At 39.1% G+C, this 21,075-nt stretch overlaps 1 protein-coding gene across 45 annotated transcripts in view; it reads right to left on the bottom strand.

The window, feature by feature from the left end:
• The window catches only part of Scmh1 (Scm polycomb group protein homolog 1), a 124,621-nt gene that overhangs the window by 86,439 nt on the left and 17,107 nt on the right, over window positions 1–21,075 (bottom strand). For all 45 annotated transcript variants that reach the window (XR_015619859.1, XR_015619861.1, XR_015619862.1 and 42 more), the window contains one exon: window positions 94–221. Coding sequence is in view for 8 of the 45 variants with exons in the window: in XM_087549903.1 (XP_087406029.1) it covers window positions 94–106 (13 nt within the window). In the remaining 37 variants the exon portion in view is untranslated. Of the gene's footprint in view, window positions 1–93; window positions 222–21,075 lie in introns of those variants that run through there.

The raw sequence follows: 21,075 nt of genomic DNA, 5'->3' as shown, positions 1-21,075 counted from the left end.
ACTAAAACAAAAAGGATAATAAATTTAATTAGTAACAATAAATTCGTTAGGGCTCCTTAGTTCTACTTACAGAGGGTATGAGTGGGTACTTACCACTAGGCTGCATAGTCAATGAACTAAAACTAAGCAAGGAGTGACGAAGTTTAGGACTTATTCCTGGATCCACCTCTGCCTTGCTCTGACTCTGACAAGTTAGGTTCTCTGTGTATTAATCTCTCCATCTGTAAAGAAAGGGAATGGACAGAAAGAGAATGGTTAAAATCCTACAGTGAGACCTCTAAGTACTAATACTAGGCTGCACTGTTAAGAAAAATGTATATCAGTACATATTTTTTGCTATTAGAATATCTCGGAATTAGAAGGTACCCTACAACAATACAACAGGTACAATTGAGCTCTTTACACTTATAGAAATAAATACAAATATTTTTATATTTGTTTCTATGCAAATATTGAAAATAAACATAGCTTCCAACTAACCAGTTAAAGCCAGAAAATCCAAAAGTCACAAAAACCTATTAATAAGGATTATGAATTTTGAAACCTTAGCCCTACGATTTGAACATATTTGGAGATAGGTTTTAGCAGGTGGTAATTACTATAAAATGAAATCACACTGATAGAGTGGCCACTGTATTGAAAATTGCGGATATATAGCATATAAAAATTTTGATATTTTTTAAAGTTTTTGGTTTGGTTTATTTTTAATTAATTAATTTATTTATTTATATTCCAAATGTTGTTACTCCTTCCTGTCCCCCCTCCAAGAGTTATTCGGCCCATTCCCTTCCCCTTTGCCTCTAAGAGTGTGTTCTCTCACCTACTCCACCTCACCACACCACACCGCCCCCACCCAGGCATCCATCCCCCTTCCCTGGGTCATCAAGTATCTACAGGATTAGGCGCATCCTCTCCCACTGAGGCCACTCAAGGCAATTTTCTGCTACATATGTTCTGGGGTCCATAGACCAGCCCATGTATGCTCTTTGATTGGTGGCTTAGTCCCTGCGAGATCCTAGGGCTCCAGGTTACTTGACACTGTTAGTCTTTCCATGGGGTGGCTATCCCCTTCATTTTCCTCAATCCTTTCCCCAACTCTTCCATAGGGGTCCCTGCCTTCATTCCAATGGTTGGCTGTAAGTGTCAGCATCTTTCAGTCAGCTGCTAGTAGACTCTCTCAAAGGACAGCCTCACTAGGCTCCTGTGTGCAAGCACAGCATAGTATCAGTAATATAGTATCAGGTCTTGGGGCCTGCCCGTGGGATGGATCCCAAGTTGTGCTGGTCACTGGATGACCTTTCCTGCCATCTCTGCTCCGCTTTTGTCCCTGTATTTCCTTTAGATAGAAACAATTCTAGATCAAAAGTTTGAAGTTGGGTTGGTGACCCCATGTCCACTGGGGGTCCTGTCTGTCTACTAAAGGAAGTTTCTTCAGGTTCCATCTCCCCACCATTGGTCATTTCTGCTAAGGTCACCCCCACTGACTCCTGGGAGCCTCTTACATCCCAAGACTCTGAGACTTTCTAGAGGTTGCCCTTACCCCCCTAAATTTTTAAAGGACAGAATTAAAATAAGAAGAGCCCCGACATGATATAATAAGACAAGGAACCTCTAAAGATGTAACTATGTTTTGTTTAGGAAATTTTCTCCAGTGACCATGTGTTTGAGATGCTGCCCTAGTTTTTCTTCCATTAGTTTCAGTGCATCTGGTTTGATGTGGAGGTCCTATATCCACTTGGCCTTAAGCTTTGTACAGGGTGATAAGCATGGATCGATCTGCATTCTTCTACATGCTGACCTCCAGTTGAACCAGCACCATTTGCTGAAAATGCTGTCTTTTTTCCATTGGATGGTTTTGGCTCCTTTGTCAAAAATCAAGTGACCACAGGTGTGTGGGTTCGTTTCTGGGTCTTCAATTCTGTTCCATTGGTCTATCTGTCTGTCTCTGTACCAATACCATGCAGTTTTTATCACCATTGCTCTGTTATACTGCTTGAGTTCAGGGATAGTGATTCCCCCTGAAGTCCTTTTATTGTTGAGGATAGTTTTAGCTATCCTGGGATTTTTGCTATTCCAGATGAATTTGCAAATTTTTCTAACTCTATGAAAAATTGGATTGGAATTTTGATGGGGATTGCATTGAATCTGTAGATCGCTTTTGGTAAAATGGCCATTTTTACTATATTAATCCTGCCAATCCATGAGCATGGGAGATCTTTCCATCTTCTGAGATCTTCTTTAATTTCTTTCTTCAGAGGCTTGAAGTTCTTATCATACAGATCTTCCACTTGCTTGGTTAAAGTCACACCGAGGTACTTTATATTGTTTGGGACAATTATGAAGGGTGTCGTTTCCCTAATTTCTTTCTCAGCTTGTTTCTCTTTTGTGTAGAGGAAGGCTACTGATTTGTTTGAGTTAATTTTATAACCAAGTCACTTTGCTGAAGGTGTTTATCAGGTTTAGTAGTTCTCTGGTGGAACTTTTGGGATCACTTAAATATACTATCATATCATCTGCAAATAGTGATATTTTGACTTCTTCCTTTCCAATCTGTATCCCTTTGATCTCCTTTTGTTGTCTGATTACTCTGGCTAGGACTTCACACCAATGGCTTATGCTATAAGATCAAGAATCGACAAATGGGATCTCATAAAACTACAAAGCTTCTGTAAGGCAAAGGACACTGTCATTAGGACAAAACAGTAACCAACACATTGGGGAAAGACCTTTACCAATCCTACAGCTGATAGAGGACTTATATCCAAAATATACAAAGAACTCATGAAGTTAGACTGCACGGAGACAAATAACCCTATTAAAAATGGAGTTCAGAGTTAAACAAAGAATTCACAGCTGAGGAATGCTGAATGGCTGAGAAGCACCTAAAGAAAGGTTCAACATCTTTAGTCATAAGAGAAATGCAAATCAAAACAACCTTGAGATTCTACCTCACACCAGTCAGAATGGCTAAGATCAAAAACTCCGGCAGCAGCAGATGTTGGCAAGGATGTGGAGAAAGAGGAACACTTCTCCATTGTTGGTGGGATTGCAGACTGGTACAACCATTCTGGAAATCAGTCTGGAGGTTCCTCAGAAAATTGGACATTGCACTCCGTGAGGACCCAGCTATACCTCTCTTGGGCATATACCCAAAAGATGCTCCAACATATAACAAAGAGACATGCTCCACTATGTTCATAGCAGCCTTATTTATAATAGCCAGAAGCTGGAAAGAACCCAGATGCCCTTCGACAGAGGAATGGATACAGAAAATGTGGTACATCTACACAATGGAATATTACTCAGCTATCAAAAACAATGACTTTATGAAATTCATAGGCAAATGGATGGAACTGGAAAATATCATCCTGTGTGAGGTAACCCAATCACAGAAAAGCACACATGGTATGCACTCATTGATAAGTGGCTATTAGCCCAAATGCTTGAATTACCCTAGATACACAGAACACATGAAACTCAAGAATGATGACCAAAATGCAGATGCTTCACTCCTTCTTTAAAAGGGGAACAAGAATACTCTTAGGAGGGGATAGGGTGGCAAAGTTTAAAACAGAGGCTGAAGGAACACCCATTCAGAGCCTGCCCCACATGTGGCCCATACGTATACAGCCACCAAACTAGATAAGATAGATGAAGCAAAGAAGTGCAGGCTGACAGGAACCGGATGTAGATCTCTCCTGAGAGACACACCCAGAATACAGCAAATACATAGGCGAATGCCAGCAGCAAACCACTGAACTGAGAACGGGACTCCCGTTGAAGGAATCCGAGAAATGACTTAAAGAACTGAAGGGGCTTGAGACCCCATATGAACACCAATGCCAACCAACCAGAGATTCCAGGGACTAAGCCACTACCTAAAGACTATACATGGACTGACCCTGGGCTCCAACCTCATAGGTAGCATTGAATAGCCTAGTAAGAGCACCAGTGGAAGGGGAAGCCCTTGGTCCTGCCAAGGCTAGACTCCCCCAGTGAATGGGATTCTTGGGGGGAGGGTGGTAATGGGGGGAGGATGGGGAAGGGGATACCCATAAAGAAGGGGAGGGGGACAGGTTAGGGGGATGTTGGCCTAGAAACCACGAAAGGGAATAATACTTGAAATGTAAATAAGAAATACGCAATTTAATAAAGATGGGGGGAGGAGATGTAAGTACGCTCATTTTCCGTTGGCTGTCTCTTCCTGGGCATGCTGGCCCAGTCTGAGTTCATACATGCATCCATCACAGTGACTTAGAAGGCCTGGCTGTCTTGGTGTGCACCATCTCCTCTGGCTCTTATGTTGTTCCATCCTCCTCTTCCGCAGTGTTTCCTGTTCCTTGAGGTACAAGATTTGGTGCACAAAGGGCTGAACGAAAGGCCTCTCCATCTCTGCATACTATCTCGCTGTGGGTCTCTGTATTTGTTCTGATACTAGACTAGGATTCTCTGATGATGGCTGAGCTAGGGACTGATCATATTCGTCCTTCTGGGTATGGGTAACCTCACTCAGGATTTTTTTCAAATTTCATCTACTTATTTACAAGTTTTATGATTTTATTGTTTTTAAAGAAGGATTAATGTTTCACAATATAAATATAACACATTTTCTTTATCCATTCTTTTCTTAAGGATCATAAAGATTGTTTCCAAATTGAGGGTATTATGAATATAACTTCAATGAACATATTTGATCATATATCTCTATGATAAAAGCTTCACTATATAACCTCAAACTTGATATGTAGCCCAGGCTTGCCTTGAATCCACAATCCACTTTCTAGGCCCCTAAGTGCTAGAATTATTTTCACGTTCCACTACATTTGCATGTATTTCTGGAAATTTTTAAAAGAAAGATATGTGGTTGAAATATCAACAGGTATGGAAACATTCCTTATAAATGGGATAAAATATCACCCTGTCCACCCATGAAGCCAGGAAACCTTGGACAGATTCAGCATATGATACTATTTTAAAATCAGCTGTAAACTGTAACATATATTACTATTAATTCTTAGCACTGTATCGCTATCATAAAGTGTCTACCATATGCCAGGTAGTATACTAAGTATCTCACTAACAGACACGATCTTGTGAGTACTCACCATGTGGGAAATATTACTATCTCCTTTACTAGTAAGGAAATGATACCAAAAAAGATTAATTAACTTTCTTTCATTAGAAAAATCATTTGAACCCAAACAATATTCTTCCTTTAAAAAAACTTAAATTTTTTATTTTAAAAATCTCATTATCATAAGAAGTGGTGCTTAACCCATTTATTTCTTTAATGTTTATCTTCAATTATGTGTGTGTTGGGGGGGATTACATTCATATGAGAGTGCAAATGCCTGCAATGGCCAGAACCCATGAGAGTCCCTGGAGCTGGAATTACAGGGAGGTCTGAGCTACCTAACATGGATTCCAGGAAGTAAACTTGGGCCCTCTCCAAGAATAAATAGTATGTGCTCTTAACCACTGGGCCAGTCTCTCCAGCCCTGGCTTTTATTTTTATTGATTTAGTATATCTGTGTTTGTGTTATGAATATGTGTGTGGGTACCTGTAGAGGTCAAAAGAGGGTGTTGGAACTTTGGAGCTGATATAAGTACTGGGGGCCAAATTCATGTCCTCTGCAAAAGTAGTCAGTGCTCTTGACCACTTAGTTATAGTTCAGTACTCCTCCATGTTTGACTCTAGTATCTCCCATCTCTGTGCTGTCTCACCCAACAAAAATGACACAAGGAAACCTTTGAATGCTTCTCACATGCTTATTGTTACCTCAATCTGGATACTGAATAAGAGTGGCATAGTGAATTACTTTTTTTTTTTTTTTTTTTTTTCGGAGCTGGGGACCGAACCCAGGGCCTTGTGCTTGCTAGGCAAGCGCTCTACCACTGAGCTAAATCCCCAACCCCGTGAATTACTTTTTAAAATGTAATGCTAGATTAAATGTAGAATGCTCATAGGTATGGTACTATGTTTCAAATGCTCATAAAGTTTGAAAACTATAAAAGGACAATAGGTTTGAAAGAACATACAAATGTAAAGAGGTGAGGAAGTGGAGCAAAGGAATAGGAAAGGAGGGACGTTCCCCTAAAAAGGAGCCTGGAAAACAAAGACGCATCAAATATACCTCTGAAGACCCACTACGAAAAGACAACTCCTTTGGTTTGGGATAAAACATAATTCCGTGCCAGTATGTACAGAGCTCAGAGTGTAAGAACTGGAAATAGAGCACGTGTTTGAAATAGACAGACAACTGGTATGGGACATCCGACTGATGTCACTTCCACTAGCTGATGTTCTTAGTGCTTCTCAGGCAACTGTCTGCCTCCAGAGCCTCTTAATTTATATACTTCATTTGGAGACAAGAGTGAGATTAATGTTCCTCTGGGGCGTGCTCTAAGAGAAGGAAGGGCGGCAAACCTGGCAATCCTGTTCCCTCTACATAGCAGATGTGTGCAAACAAGAAGAGATTTCTGCCACTTGCTTTGTAACAAATCATGCATCTCTGTGTGTACATACAAGAATCCCAGAGAACATCAACATTTTCTTCAACAACCAAAGGCAGCTAGCAATGGAGGGTTCATGGAAATGCTGAGAGGCAATAATGCTCTTTGTCCTATCAATATGCCTAAAGATAGATAGATAGATAGATAGATAGATAGATAGATAGATAGATAGATAGATAGATAGACAGACAGACATATAATTTTTATTGGTTATTTTATTCACATTTCAAATGTTAGCTCCCTTCCCGGTTTCCCATGATATTCTTTAGAATGCTTCTGGCTCGTGCTTCTTGAACAGAAGGTTAGTGGTTCCAATGTTACCATGTTATATTTCCAGGAATACAAATGTGAACCCGATGTCATGAAGTCTCACCATGCAGTCCAAACTAGCTTCAAATGTTCAATTTTCTGAAGTATCTCCAGTTTAGAGTATCACTAAGCTCAACCTTGTTACTATTTGGAATAAAAGAAATGATAGTTCCATATGCTCTACTCTATGTCAGTCAGAATACATCAGAGATAGGCCCTTACGGTCAAATCTAGATCTGTAAGCCTGAATGTGCTACAAGCACATAATCTTATTTCAAAGCAACCAGAAAAGGGTTTTCCTTTTAAGATTTAAGAATGTGTGTGTGTGTGTGTGTGTGTGTGTGTGTGTGTGTGTGTGTGTGTGTGTGTAGGTGCTTTGGCCACATGCATACCCATCCATGTACTACTGTGTGTATAATATCCTTGGAAGTCAGAAGATGGCATTGGATCCTCTGAAACTGGATTTTTAGATGGTTATGAGCCAGTATGTTGGTGCTGGAAATAAAATCTGGGTCCTCTGGAAAGCAGCCTGTGGTTTTTAACCCTGAACCATCTCTCCAGCCTGGGCTGTGAACTATGGATGGTTAGGAAGGAAAAGACTTGGGAGAAATACACAACCTGTTTGTAACTCTGTGGAGGACTCTTATTCAGAGGAGGATGAGGTTTCCTTTTCTTGTTCAATAATTACTCCAGGGGGAAAACTGCCAACTAGAGGGTGGAAGTTCCAGATAGGAAGATGTGAACACATTACTTAGAAATTTTGGCAGTCAAAGGTATCCAAAAATGAGATAAGCTCACTATAAAGGAAAGGATGAATTTAGCATTACAGAAGGTTCAGACCCAGAAGTCAGATAATCTCTTGGTCAAGACGTTTTAATTCATTGGATAAAAGAGGGTATAACGCTAAATTTTTCAAAGTCTACTTTTAATCATGGTTCTTAAATGCTTTAACCTCCCTTCTTTCCCACCAGAGGTAGTGGGAAAGAAAGGATATAGGACAAGTGGACCTGTTTAGAAATGGTTCTTTGGAGCAAATCCCATCTGCCTTGTCAGGAAATCAGCAGTTCAGTTCACAGGTCACCAGTGGCAGCTCAATCCACTCGCAAACACTTCACAGATATACCAGCAGTCCAGTTGGGTAAGTATCAGGATAACAACATGGCGGCATGACCTAGCAGGAATGCCCAGGCCTCAGCTGAATCCACAGGAGTCAGCAGAAGGACCAGGGCCAACAGGAACAAACGTCAGGAACAGTTCTCAGCTGTGCCTCTCTCAGCAAATTGAAGATCAGTGAAGACAGGAGACCAAGAAGCATTTAGCTATGCAACCAAGCCAAGCTCGGCCAAGCCTCTGTCACAGTCTGTTGGGTCCAAACATAAGTGTCCTCAGTACATCAAGTGTCTTGCCTCAGAAGGTGAGTCTGTCTCAGCTGACATCACTCTGCCAATCAGCCCAAAGAAGCCACAGCACACCACCAGAAGTTTTTCCATGTGTTTCTCTCTATGGCATCCCAACAAATGGAGCTCAACTACACAATGTAAGATGAACCAATACATGCCTGTCGTTGTTAGCAAAGAATCCTTCATCACATGTCCTCCAATGTACTTGCTTTAGCAGAACATCGTTCCCCTGTGTCTGCTTTAAAGGAACATTCCTTTATGAGTCTGCCTTAGCCATTTACCTGTGTCCACTTCAGTGAAATGTTCCTTCACATTTGTCCCAGGCAAAACACCATCTGACACAACTGACTTTCCAAGAAACCTTAAGTTTCCACTTCAAAAGGAACTACACTTACCGCTTTTAAAGTCTTTTCTAAATCTAAACCTAAGTCCTGGTTTCGACTATAAGTAATAACTGTACAACTTAAAGTTTTGCACATATTTGTGTGTAGATTTGTGATTTTTTTGGGGGTGACTTAAGACTTTTCATTTTTACAGTAATGCAAAGGGCACTTATCTTAGTTACTTTTCTGTTAGTATGATAAAACATCATGACCCAAATTACAGAAGAAAGAATTTATTTGGGGCTTCCAGTTTATAGAAGAAAGAATTTATTTAAGGCTTCCAGTTTCAGAGAATTAGAGTCCATAACCATCATAGTGAGAAATTTAGCAGCAGGCAAACAAGCATGGCACTGAAGCAATAGCTGAGAGCTCCAATCTTAAGATAAAATAAGGAGGCAGAGAAACTCAAAGCCCACCCACAAGACATACCTCCTCTAACAAGGCCAGACCTCTGAACCCTTCCCAAATATTTCTACCAACTGAGATCAAGTATCAGTTATTTGAGCCTATGGGAGCCATTCTTATTCAAACCCACAGTACCCAATGCAACCATACTTTCACTCACAGTATAGTATTTAACAAATAACACAAGATATTAAGCCTTATCGCAATTTGGGTTTTATGTTTGATGACTGTTCAACTGTTGGTTAAATGTAAAGTGTCCTATGTGTATCTAACGTAGGCTATATATGTTTGGTAGGCCAGGTATACTTCAATGTATTTTTGACTAATGATTTTCAACTTATAATCAATTTTTAAGGCTACTGATTAGGACTTGTCTATACACATTAAACATGCACACACATGCATAATACATATTATATATGCACACACAATAGCAGCTTTCTCAGTTGGCTTATTGAAATGTGACACAGGGGCAGCAAACACAGCAGCAGCATCTTTGCTTCCTGCTTATTTATCTCTCATTTACTGGCATTTACATACTTTATCTTAGGGCCTACGAGCCTCAGGAGCAATAGCAGCAGGACATAGCTCAATTTTATGCCCTTTATCTACCACAATATAACTTCATATGTTTAGAAAAAAATAGTGGAGACTGTGAGCCTATTTTGCTCTACATAGTATGCATAGTACTGAAGATACTTTTATTAAATATTAATTAATAAATATTTTTATTAAGAATGAAGTGTATCAGGGGCTGGGGATTTAGCTCAGTGGTAGAGCACTTACCTAGGAAGCGCAAGGCCCTGGGTTCGGTCCCCAGCTCCGAAAAAAAAAGAACCAAAAAAAAAAAAAAGAATGAAGTGTATCTTGGAGACACCAACAGATTAATTTGCATCAAATATTAAGATGTTATTTATGGAGGATTTCAGTATCATCTCATAGATTGTGCTATCTTTTTAAGCAGGCCTTTTCTGTTCCTATCTGATTTGTTGGTGATATCTTACAGCTACAAAAAAGTTGTAGTGCTTTTTATAGAGCTTATATGTACATTTTCTAATGTCCATTAAGCTGGAAAAATATTTGCTCAATCATGTTGATTATGGTTTGCAATGTTTTGGGAATGGTCAGATTTAGAGGCAAAACTATCTGTGATAAAGCCTTGTAATTAAGAGTCTAAGTCTCTTAGCCCACCACTGTTACCACTCAGGGTTAACAAATACAATTTACTTTATGAAATTCTGTATGAAGGATAAAGTGTAAAGACTACAGGAGATAACCATGTAGAAAGCACTTTTCAAACTATGAAGACCTATGTAGTTTGTCCACAGGCTTTGTTAAAGCTACAGAACGAGCTGGCAAGAAGGGAATAATCTTTATTCAGTATGTTTTTGTAACAGAAAACATTCATGCACAGCTAAACAGAGAATAAGTCTATATCCATCCTATGCATACAGACTCTGACCTTTTCAAGGATCTCATTTTGCATAGCACCATCAGCTATACCAAATAGAAAATCATTTTCCTTAGAAAGCTGTGAAGAATCTGGAAGCAAAAACATACATAGAGAAAAAATAGAAAAGTGAAGTAATGTAGATTAAAAGAGACTTGTGGTGAAACTGGGTTTCTAACTCACAGAAGTCATCAGACTGGGTATCCAGACAGACGTTCCCAAGAGCAGCATTTTGGTTAAGTTTCCAGTTTCTAGGATTTTCTTCTTAGTTTTGCGGACTCTAAATATTAATGCTGTTAAAAGTAGATTTTTTTATGAATAAAAACATATGTTTGCCCACAATAATAATAATACTATTTTTTTAAAAGCCAACCATCCTAAAATTTTCAGTGACCAGCACTGTTCAATTTAACAATACACCTCTGCCAAATCAACATGAAAACCAGAAGAGTCGGGAGAGTAGAAGCAGTTGAGACAGTGACAAAGCTTTCCTGTAAAACGGTAGTGGGATCTGGAGAAATGGCTCAATGGTTAGGAACACTGGCTGCTTTTGCAGAGACCCTGAGTTTGGTTCCCAGTACCTACATGGTGGATCTGAAGCCCTCTTCTGGTCTTCAAGGGCACTGCCTACACTGCTAGCAAAATATGCAGATACATAAAATAAAAATCTTTTAAAAATCTCAATATTTTCAATTAGATGAGCCATGTAGTATCTGCTCAAACACATCAGTTCTTCTATTGTAGTATAAGAGCAGCCACAAGTAGCACAAAAATTAATGGGCAAGGTTGTGTTCCAATATTTTAATTCAAAAACAGGTAACAGACCATATACCTATTAATAGAAAAATCATCAACAAAACACTAGCAAACAAAATTCAGCCACATGGTCTAAGGATTATTACATACAAAATATCAGAAAAAAATACTTCCAGAATGCAAAGATGGTTCACCATATGAAAACCAAACAATGCAATGTAGGCCATAAACAGAAAAAGATTTTTAAAAGGCAGAAATTTGAAAAATCTCAATTGATGTTAAAAAAGCATTTGACAAAATTCAATACTTTCATAATAAAGCACTCAACAATAATATCTTTAACATAATAAACATCACATATGAAAAACTCATAGCTAATAGGATAAATAAAAAATTTGAAAAAAATTTCCCTTAAAATTAGGAAAAAGACAGAATCTATGTCCCATACGCCATTTCTAAATAGTTGCTTTTTACTACTTAGGAAATAATAAGAGGAAAAAGTTCATCTATCACATCTGTACAGGTAGGCTTTAAGAAAAACTTCAATCTATGACCGGCTGGATACGACAGGTATAGAGCACTCCTATGTGGAGCCCACAATAAGGGCTGACTGTGCTGAAGTCTAGCCAGAGCAATTAGGTAGGAAAAAGTAATTAAAGGCATCCAGACATGAAAGGAAGCAGCAAAACAATCTTTGCAGCTGATAGAGCAATATAGTAAACCTTAGTAAGTACATACACACACACACACACACACACACACACACACACACACACACACACACACACACACACGAGGGCACCTGTGAACACATGGAAGAGTTACAGGAACTAATAAACTCAGCATAGTTTCAGGATGTAAATGATGGGTAATCTGAAAAGGAGATTAAAATAATATGAAAAATAAAAAATAGGAATCTTTTTAAAATGTATTTTTATGCCCGTTGGTGTTCTGCCTGCATGTCTGTGAGAGGGTGCCAGGTTATATGGAACTTAAGTTAAAGACAGTTGTGAGCTGCCATGTGGGTGCTGAGAATTGAACTCAGGACCTCTGGAAGAGAAGCCACAATCAGTGTTCATGAATTCTAAGACTAGTATTGTTAGGATTATGATCCTACCCAGGTAATGTACAGTCAAAGTGAAATTCCTATGAAAACCTCAATCTTTCTCCTTTGCCTTCCATGCGGCTAGAGAAAGTGGTCTTAAAATTTACATGGAAGTGCAAGAGGGAGGGCTCAGTGAAATGTTTGTCTTCACACATGAAGATCTGAGTTCAAAGCCTAGAACCCATGTACAAAGCCAGGTGAATGGCTGTGTCTATAATCCCAATGCTGGGGAGACAGAGAGTGAAGGGTTTCTGAGACTTGCGCCAGCCAGTCTAGCTCAATTGTGAGCTCCAGGTGAAGTGAGTGAGAGAGCCTGTCTCAAAAGACAAGATGGAGAACAATTGAGGAAGATACCCAATGCTTATCTCTCTGGCCTTTTCACACACTTGCACACACACAGTCTTCAAAATGTATATAGTGGACAATATGAGTGAGTGATGAGTATGCAAATATGAGATTCTCAGAAATATATATTGACTTTTAATGTATATGAAATCTTTTTAAAAATCCCAAGCAGCTAAAAGAATATTTAAAAATATTTTAATTAATGCCATAGAGCAAAATTGAACCTATGTCATATATTACATACATACATACATACATACATACATACATACATACATACACACACACACATGCTAATTAACTCAAAATTCATTAAGAGCTAAAATGTAAAATTGTTAGGAGAAAAGCCAGGGAGAGTCTTTGCTACATTTAACTTGTCAGTGGTTTTACATATCACTGAAGTGGCTCAGTGGTTAGGAACTCCCAGAACCCATATGGTGGCATAAAACCACCTGTAATTCCAGTTCCAAAGGATCTGATGTCCTCTTCTGACCTCTGTGCACCACACTCACAGTGTACCTGAACTTACACAGGCTCACATACATACACATAAAAATTTAGGAAATATTTTATTGTCTTATTTTTTAAAAGATTTACTTATTTATTTTATATAGCTGACTTCAGCCACACCAGAAGAGAGCATCAGATCCCATTACAGATGGTTGTGAGCCACCATGTGGTTGCTGGGAATTGAACTCTGGACCTCTGGAAGAGCAGTCAGTGCTCCTAACCGCTGAGCCATCTCTCCAACTCTATTTCTGATTTTTTTTTTTTAATTTTAAGACAGGGTTTTACTGTGCAGCCCTGGCTGTCCTATAACTCACTCTGCAGACCAGGCAGGTCTTGAACTCAGAGAGCTCTGCCTGCCTATAACTCCCAAGTGCTGGGATTAAAGGTGTCCACCACAACAGTCAGTCGTAAGTAAATATTTATGTAAACATAAGTATCATTAATAAAACTCATTCTTTTTCATAATAAGTCTTCAAAATTTGGTATGTGGTTATAAATATAGCTCATATCAATTTAAATAAAAATTTTCATCAGAAAATCATGACCTGTATTTTGGTTTTTAAGATAATTGAAGGGGCTGGAGAGATGGCTCAGTGGTTAAGGGCACTGACTACTCTTCCAGAGGTCCTGAGTTCAATTCCCAGCAACCACATGGTGGCTCACAACCATCTGTAAAGAGATCCAATGCCCTCTTCTGGTGTGTCTGAGACAGCTACAGTGTACTTATATATAATAAATGAATAAATCTTTTAAAAAAAAGATAATTGAAAAACATCTCATATCAAGTTGTTCAAAACATGCTTAAATTTTTCCAAGAACCTAAATGAAGGTTAGTTTCTAATTTAAAGTTATATTAAGTTTAAAAAACAGTAGTTGAAATCACACTCAAGCTTGAAAGGATAAATATTAAGGATATATCATGTACTAAATTTTATCTAACCATTTCACATGTATTAAAATGTTCAATTATCTCTATTTTACAAGGCAAGAGCTATTATTTTCACAGTAGAAAAGGTCTGAAAATTTGTTTACACATTCAGTTAATGGTGAATTTAATTTACTTAAAAGCAACAGAATCTGGTCAAATACCTCTAAGGTTTTTAAAGAAAACCAGAATACTTGGTTTTACTTAACAGAAAATCCAATCTTTTGCATATGAGAGGTTCTCAGTATTAACCTTTTCATAGATCCTGTCTGGATTATATTAATGTAATTTGATGATACCCCTTTCATTTTGAATGAAAGTACCTTCCCATGGCCTACACAGTACAGTGTGATCTGGCCCTGAGCTACCTGCCTCTCTTAACCCCTCCCCTCGCTCTCACCATCCACTCCATGCTCCAGTCTCTATTGAGAGGCCAGGAATCTCTGCATTACAGGACTGTTTCATCCTCTATTCACTTGGCCAACCTTTTCTTTTTCCAGGCCTCACTTTAAATGTAAGCTCCTCAAAGAAACCTTCCCTGACCTCTCAAAAGTTGACATCCAGTGGATAGGCACAGCCCCCAGTAGAGGGACAGTGCCACCCACCCATCTCGAAAATTCTAACCCAGAATTGTTCCTGTCTACAGAAAATACAAGGACTAAGAATGGAACAGAGACTGAAGGAAAGGCCATTCAAAAACTGCCCGACTGGGGCTGGGGATTTAGCTCAGTGGTAGAGCGCTTACCTAGGAAGCGCAAGGCCCTGGGTTCGGTCCCCATCTCCGGAAAAAAAGAACCAAAAAAAAAAAAAAAAAAAAAAAAACTACCCGACCTAGGGATTCATCCCATCTTCAGATACCAAACCCCGACATTATTGCTGATGCTAAGAAGCACTTACTGACTGGAGCCTGGTATAGCTGTCCCAAGAGGCTCTGCCAGAGCCTGACAAATATAGATGTGGATGCTCGCAGACAGCTATCAAACTGAGCATGGGGACCCTAATGGAAGAGTTAGGTCAAAGACTGAGGAGATGAAGGGGATTGCAACCCCATAGGAAGAATGATATCAACTAACCAGATCCCCCAGAGCTCCCAGGGACTAAGCCACCAACCAAAGAGTGCACACGGAAGAACCCCACAGCTGGATCAAAGGATTGCCTTCTCTGGCATCAGTGGAAGGGGAGGCCCTTAGTCCTGTGGAGGCTCAATGCCCCAGTATAGGGGGATCTAGGGTGGGAGGTGGGTAGAGCACCCTCACAGAAGGCAGGGGGAAAGGGATGGGATAGGAGTCTTGCTGAGGAGAAACCAGGAAGGGGGGACAACATTTGAAATGTAAACAAATAAAATAGCCAATAAAAAAGTTGTCTGTCATTCAAATCTCTATTATATTATTCTTTAGTTCTCTACAAAGTAATTAACACTGTTAATATTTTCTACATCTATTTATGTATCTCTCCCAACACAGCCTTGTCTTTGTTATTTACTTAGCCCTAGATCTCAACACCTGGAATATGCCTAGCATAGAGGAAACAGTATTTAGGGGTCAAATGAAAGTATTCTAATAGCTTGGAAAAACAGTACAATTTTTTAAAAAATTGGACAAGAACACAGTAGTCACGATTGAATTTTTAAGTTTTTTCTTGGAAAGATTGTAATTAAAACCCATGAGTAGATTTCTGAGAGAAAAATAATTAATGAAAATTGTTGAAGATTGGTTCTAATGCTTTGAATTAATCCAGCCCCCCAAATCTGTGGGAATCTGTGTTTCCAAACACTGAAGTCCTTGTCCCCAGTTGGCTTTAGATCAATTAATAAAGAGCCAATGGCCAATGGCTGGGCGGTGAGAGAGAGGTGGAACTTTTAGATTTTCAAGGGCTAGGAACTAGAAGGGAGGGAAAAGTGAGAATTGCCATGATTCAGAGGGAGACATCAGACTTAGAGCTGCAGAAGGAAAATCATCCGAAATGTAGGTGAGGAGAAATGAGGCCCATGAAGTGTCTGGGCAGCAAAGACTGGGGGACACCCAGAAGAAGCCAGGGCAACAAAGATAAAATACAGCATTAGAGGATTAGAATTAGCCAGGATTGCAGGATGGAAATGTGTGCTAGCTGTGGGGAGGATTAGAACTGCCCAGCCTATGAGCTAGCCAAAGCATATTAAAATTAACTGGTGCAGGGCACGCGCGCGCGCGCGCGCGCGTGTGTGTGTGTGTGTGTGTGTGTGTGTGTGTGTGTGTGTGTGTGTGTTTGTGTGTGTGTGTGTGTGTGCTTCTTTCTTTCATGGATCCAGATAGCTCTTGGGCAGATGCGCACATGCAATTTGTTGTTACACAAAGCAGTTTAGCCAATTACAGAAAACCTCCTAAAATTAAACAAAACCAAGATGAACACTTTTACATTTCTCTGTAAGGCACTGTAACTCGATAGGATCACTGTTTAAAGGCACCTTCATGATAGAAGGAATTGAGTAACAAGGATTATAATTCAGCTTTACAGGGCTTCTGAATACGGTTTATACAACCTGACACAAAGGCAAATCCTAGCTCATTAAAAGCCATTTAAAAGCCGTGCATTCAAATGACAAAAGATTTTTAAAATACATTCTACAGCTACTTATAGCACCGGAAATAGAGAAAGAACCAGAAACTTGAAAGGATTTTTGTAATATAAAACATAAATAGCTTTTAGGAGAAAACCATTCAAAGCTGAGCATCTCTCTGAACAAACACAGTAAACAAATAACCAAGCAACCCACCTGTTTATCTCTTGATACACTACAAGGTCTAATTTTCCTGAGAGAGGCTGAGAAGAACTAAGACTCCCAACTCCATGTTCACACCCCACCCATGTGCATGAAAGTTATAGCTGCAGAGATGAGCTTTAGGCTACTAGGTCCAAGTTGTGCAGTGCTGTTTTTATTCATTTTAAAAGTTCTTTTTTTTTTTTAGATTTTATTTATTCATTTTATATATGATGAGTACACTGTCACTGTCTTCAGACACACCAGAAGAGGGCATCAGATCTTGTTACAGATGGTTGTGAGCCACCATGTGGTTGCTGGGATTTGAACTCAAGAGCAGTCAGTGCTCTTAACCGCTGAGCCATCTCTCCAGCCCATTTTAAAAGTTCTTTAAAGTGAGAAAGGAAAAGACTAGAATTTAAAACACCCACTCTAAAAGAGACATCCCCGAAAGACCAGCTAAAAGTGTTCTACAGAAAGTACAATCATTTCAGTTACCCAAGACTCCAAAAAAAAATTTTTTTTGTTTTTTGAGACAGGACTTCTCTGTGTAGCCTTGGCTGTCCTAGAACTAGCTCTGTAAACCGGCCTGGTCTTGAACTCAGAGATCCTCCTGCTTCTGCCTTCCAAGTATTGGGATTAAAGGCATGTGCCACCACCACCAGGCTCCAAAGATATTTTAAGGTAAAATAGGAATAGTAAAGTAGCAGAAGTCACTCTCACATTTCCTATTCTCCTCAGAGCTGGTCATAAAAAACAAGGAAGGTTTTCTCACTTTCCCTCAACACAAGTCCTGTCCTAAGACCCTCATAGTAAAAGTTACCTCCTATACCAGGAGGTAAGCAATCCTGGAAAAATCTAACAAACTTCTGGCCCTAACTGCTGAAGCCCCCAAGTTCTGACCATTATACTTCATCCCCTTTGTTTAATTTTATTTCTCCCTGACTACTTCATCAAAGCTGGCATAAAAATACACAAACCATTGAGCACCATGCCCTTAATGTCTTTCATTATGTGGAAATATGCAGTGAACATATGACAAGGAGAGGACAGTTTCCTCCCTTATGGTGTGTCCATTAGAAATAGTTTAAATGTTTTGCTGAAGCTGCCACTGTAAGGCTTAATGAAGGACATCAACAATGCAATGGTCTTCAGGATAAGCAGAGATTGAAGGAGAGAATGGGCACTTGCTTGAGCATGATTTATAAAGAATGACCATCTCTCTCAAAAACCTTAAAAGTTAGATATTATCTCAACTACAGATATATGCACATCTGTGCATGCCTACATACACATCTGAGGCTTAGAATAACTTAGGCAAATTATTCAGATATCAATTAATATAAGGTCAGCCAAGTTTGAGATCAAAATCTACACACAGGCATGAAAGCATGAGCTCCTCGGCCATCTCTACCATTTACTCTGTGACGCTGGTTGTGAGCCCGGCCTCAGGTGGCTGGGCCGTCTCTCCAGCTCCTGTGTCACTTACTGTTGAAAGGCATCTAACAGTTACTATCTCAGTTACTATATTTGAGAGGCACTTTAAATAATAAAGATACTAAAATCATTTTACAAAATCCAACTATATAAAGATCTCATCCATTTTCAAAATCCTTTGTAACTTTCAATCATCAGATTTGCATATTAACTTATCTGTATTAGTTATTTGTATATTTGTGGACATCAAACTTAAAGTTTTAAAATTTGCTTCAGGATACTTCTCCAGCTCATCTTCTCTTTCCTTTTTTCCTCCAAGTTGTCCCTACAAGATTCATAACACTTTGACTCATACACCAAACACATCTTGCCAACTACAAATTCTTTACAATTTAACTTAAAAATCTTTGAGCCTTCCTGACTCTTTTCTCTTGGTAAACAATTCCTCTTCTATATGACATTTATAGCTGGTTCATACTTAAAACATTTAAATCACATTATAATTTTTAAAATAAAATTTTAAACTAGGTAAAATTAAAGCACACTCTTATCAAGTTAGAAAGCACGTAATACTAAGACAGAATTTGGATTTTGCAAAGCATATGTTTCAAAGGGAATAAACAGAAACCTGACAACAATGGCAGTTGCCCTGAAGGTCCCTGTCAGCCTTCTGTACCCCAGCTGGCCTTTAGAAAGCTCATTACTTTCATATTACCACCGTGGCAATTTATTAATGTGCTCAATGCAAGTAAAATAAATTGAAATGACAGTCCTGGCAACCAACATTTCATATTACTAAGAGCTTCCTCTCACCAGTAGTGCCATGGGTAAGTCTTCTTAATGCAAAATCATTTTTATATAATAGTCTGAGATCTTCAACATTGATGTTAGTAGTAAAAATTTTTTTAAAGAGTACAAAAACTATAGGTCCTCATGAAGACAGACAAAGGAAGCAGGCACAGTGGCACCTGGCTGTCATCATAGGACTTGCAAGGCTGAAAGCCCTCTAAACACACAGCTATGTGGTGCTCACTGGCTTGCCCTGGTGAGTACAGAACCCCAGACGACACTCTGATTTGCCTTTCCTAGGGCTGCTATCCTCTGTAACAGCTCTAGAGTGTATCATGACACAAGGCTGATGTTTGAGATCAAGCTGTACACAGGCCTGTCTCTAGCAGCCCTAGGAAATGCAGAATGATCATACCTAAAACGGAATGCTCTCTAACAGTTAAAAATGAGGACTTAATCCTGGAATTAAGTTAGGAGGAGGAGCTGAAAGAGGCTTAATGTCCTAAAAAGAAAAAGAAAAACCTTGGCTTGATGGGACACATGGTTATAAAATGTGAGCACTAAAGGTATTTCCGGTGGGACCTTGGGAGAAAATAAAATACAAGTTATTGGACATCTTTGAGAAATCTCTGTTATAATAAAGTGGCAGAAAACTTTGAATTGTATTTGGCAGCTGGGTTTTTCTAGAGAGTAAAAGTAATTACCTGGGATGCTTATCTCATATTACTAATTAAAGTGTAGAAGGGCCTGGAGTCTTCTTGATGCTTAAAAGTAAAATGTAGAAGACGAACCAAGAAAAAGCAAAAAGGAACCATTAATTGATGACTTGGAAAATTCTCTGCTCATCTAGAGAGTGTGCTCTGCAAACAAGGTAAAAAATGAGGCTAGCCAATCATTTGTGTGGGTCAGTTAAGCATCTTAGCAAGAGCCAGGTATATATGACAGGAAAAATACACAAAGTCTCTTACTGGATGGCTCAGATACCGGTACATTACATGGAAAGACTGACCAGGTTTTGAGAATTTCATACTAGCAGAAATGTCTTCAGACTGGATCAAAGGAGCAGAAATAGAGCACTATAAAGATAAATAGATTCCAAAGGCAGAGTCACAGACACAGAAACATAGGCCAGTGGATCTTGGGGTGAAAGGATAGTGGCATTTTAGCAGCTCAGAAGGCACAATTTAACCATAAAATACTATTATCTTAGAATTGAATATAATGTCTCCTACAGAATTGTGAACTTACTCTAGACCAGTGATACTTTTATCCCCAAGGTCCTGGGGTCATGCCTAGAGGAGTAGGTGAATTTTTTCTTTAATTTTTATTTTCTTTTGATGGGAGGGGGGTTACAAGGATGGAGGGAGGATATGGAAGGACTGGGAAATGAGTGGGGGACTAAGCTACATGATGTGAAATTCCCAAAGAATCAATTAAAACTATGTCTCCCTTTTGATGGAACTCCTCCTGTGACTGCCCTGTCACTGTGTCTTGGAAGCAGGTAACCTGCCTTCTAGGTTTCACAGAGTCGACTGTCTCAGGATGGGCCATATCCAGGGGCTTACTCGTCCCAGATTCAAATAATGAGAAGTAGAAATTTGGAATTTTATTTAGGAAAGAATGTCTCAAAAACAAAAACAAAAAGGATAGAGGAGGACAGACAGTTCCTGAGAAACAACATGTGAGGTTATCTTCTGACTTACACACACTTATGGCACATGCATACATACACACATGGAGAAAAGGGAACTGCACACTGTTGGTGGGAACATAAATAAGCACAACCATTATGAGTTGTAAATGAGTACAGTCAAATGACATAACTTCCTTATTCTTCACAGATGAAAACTTCCACTATGTATTAAATATTACATTTTCTTTATTCATTCCTCTGTTGACAGACATTGTAGCCAATATCTTGAAATATTTTCTATACTTTTTCTTCTAACAGTTTCAAAGTTTTGGGGCTTATATTAAGGTCTTTAATTCATCTGAAGTTGAGAAATGGGAA

This window comes from Rattus norvegicus, chromosome 5 (genome assembly GCF_021556685.1).
Source record: "Rattus norvegicus strain SHRSP/BbbUtx chromosome 5, alternate assembly SHRSP_T2T, whole genome shotgun sequence".
NCBI classification, from domain to species: Eukaryota; Metazoa; Chordata; class Mammalia; order Rodentia; family Muridae; genus Rattus; species Rattus norvegicus.
This window is presented reverse-complemented; position numbering and strand designations above follow the sequence as displayed.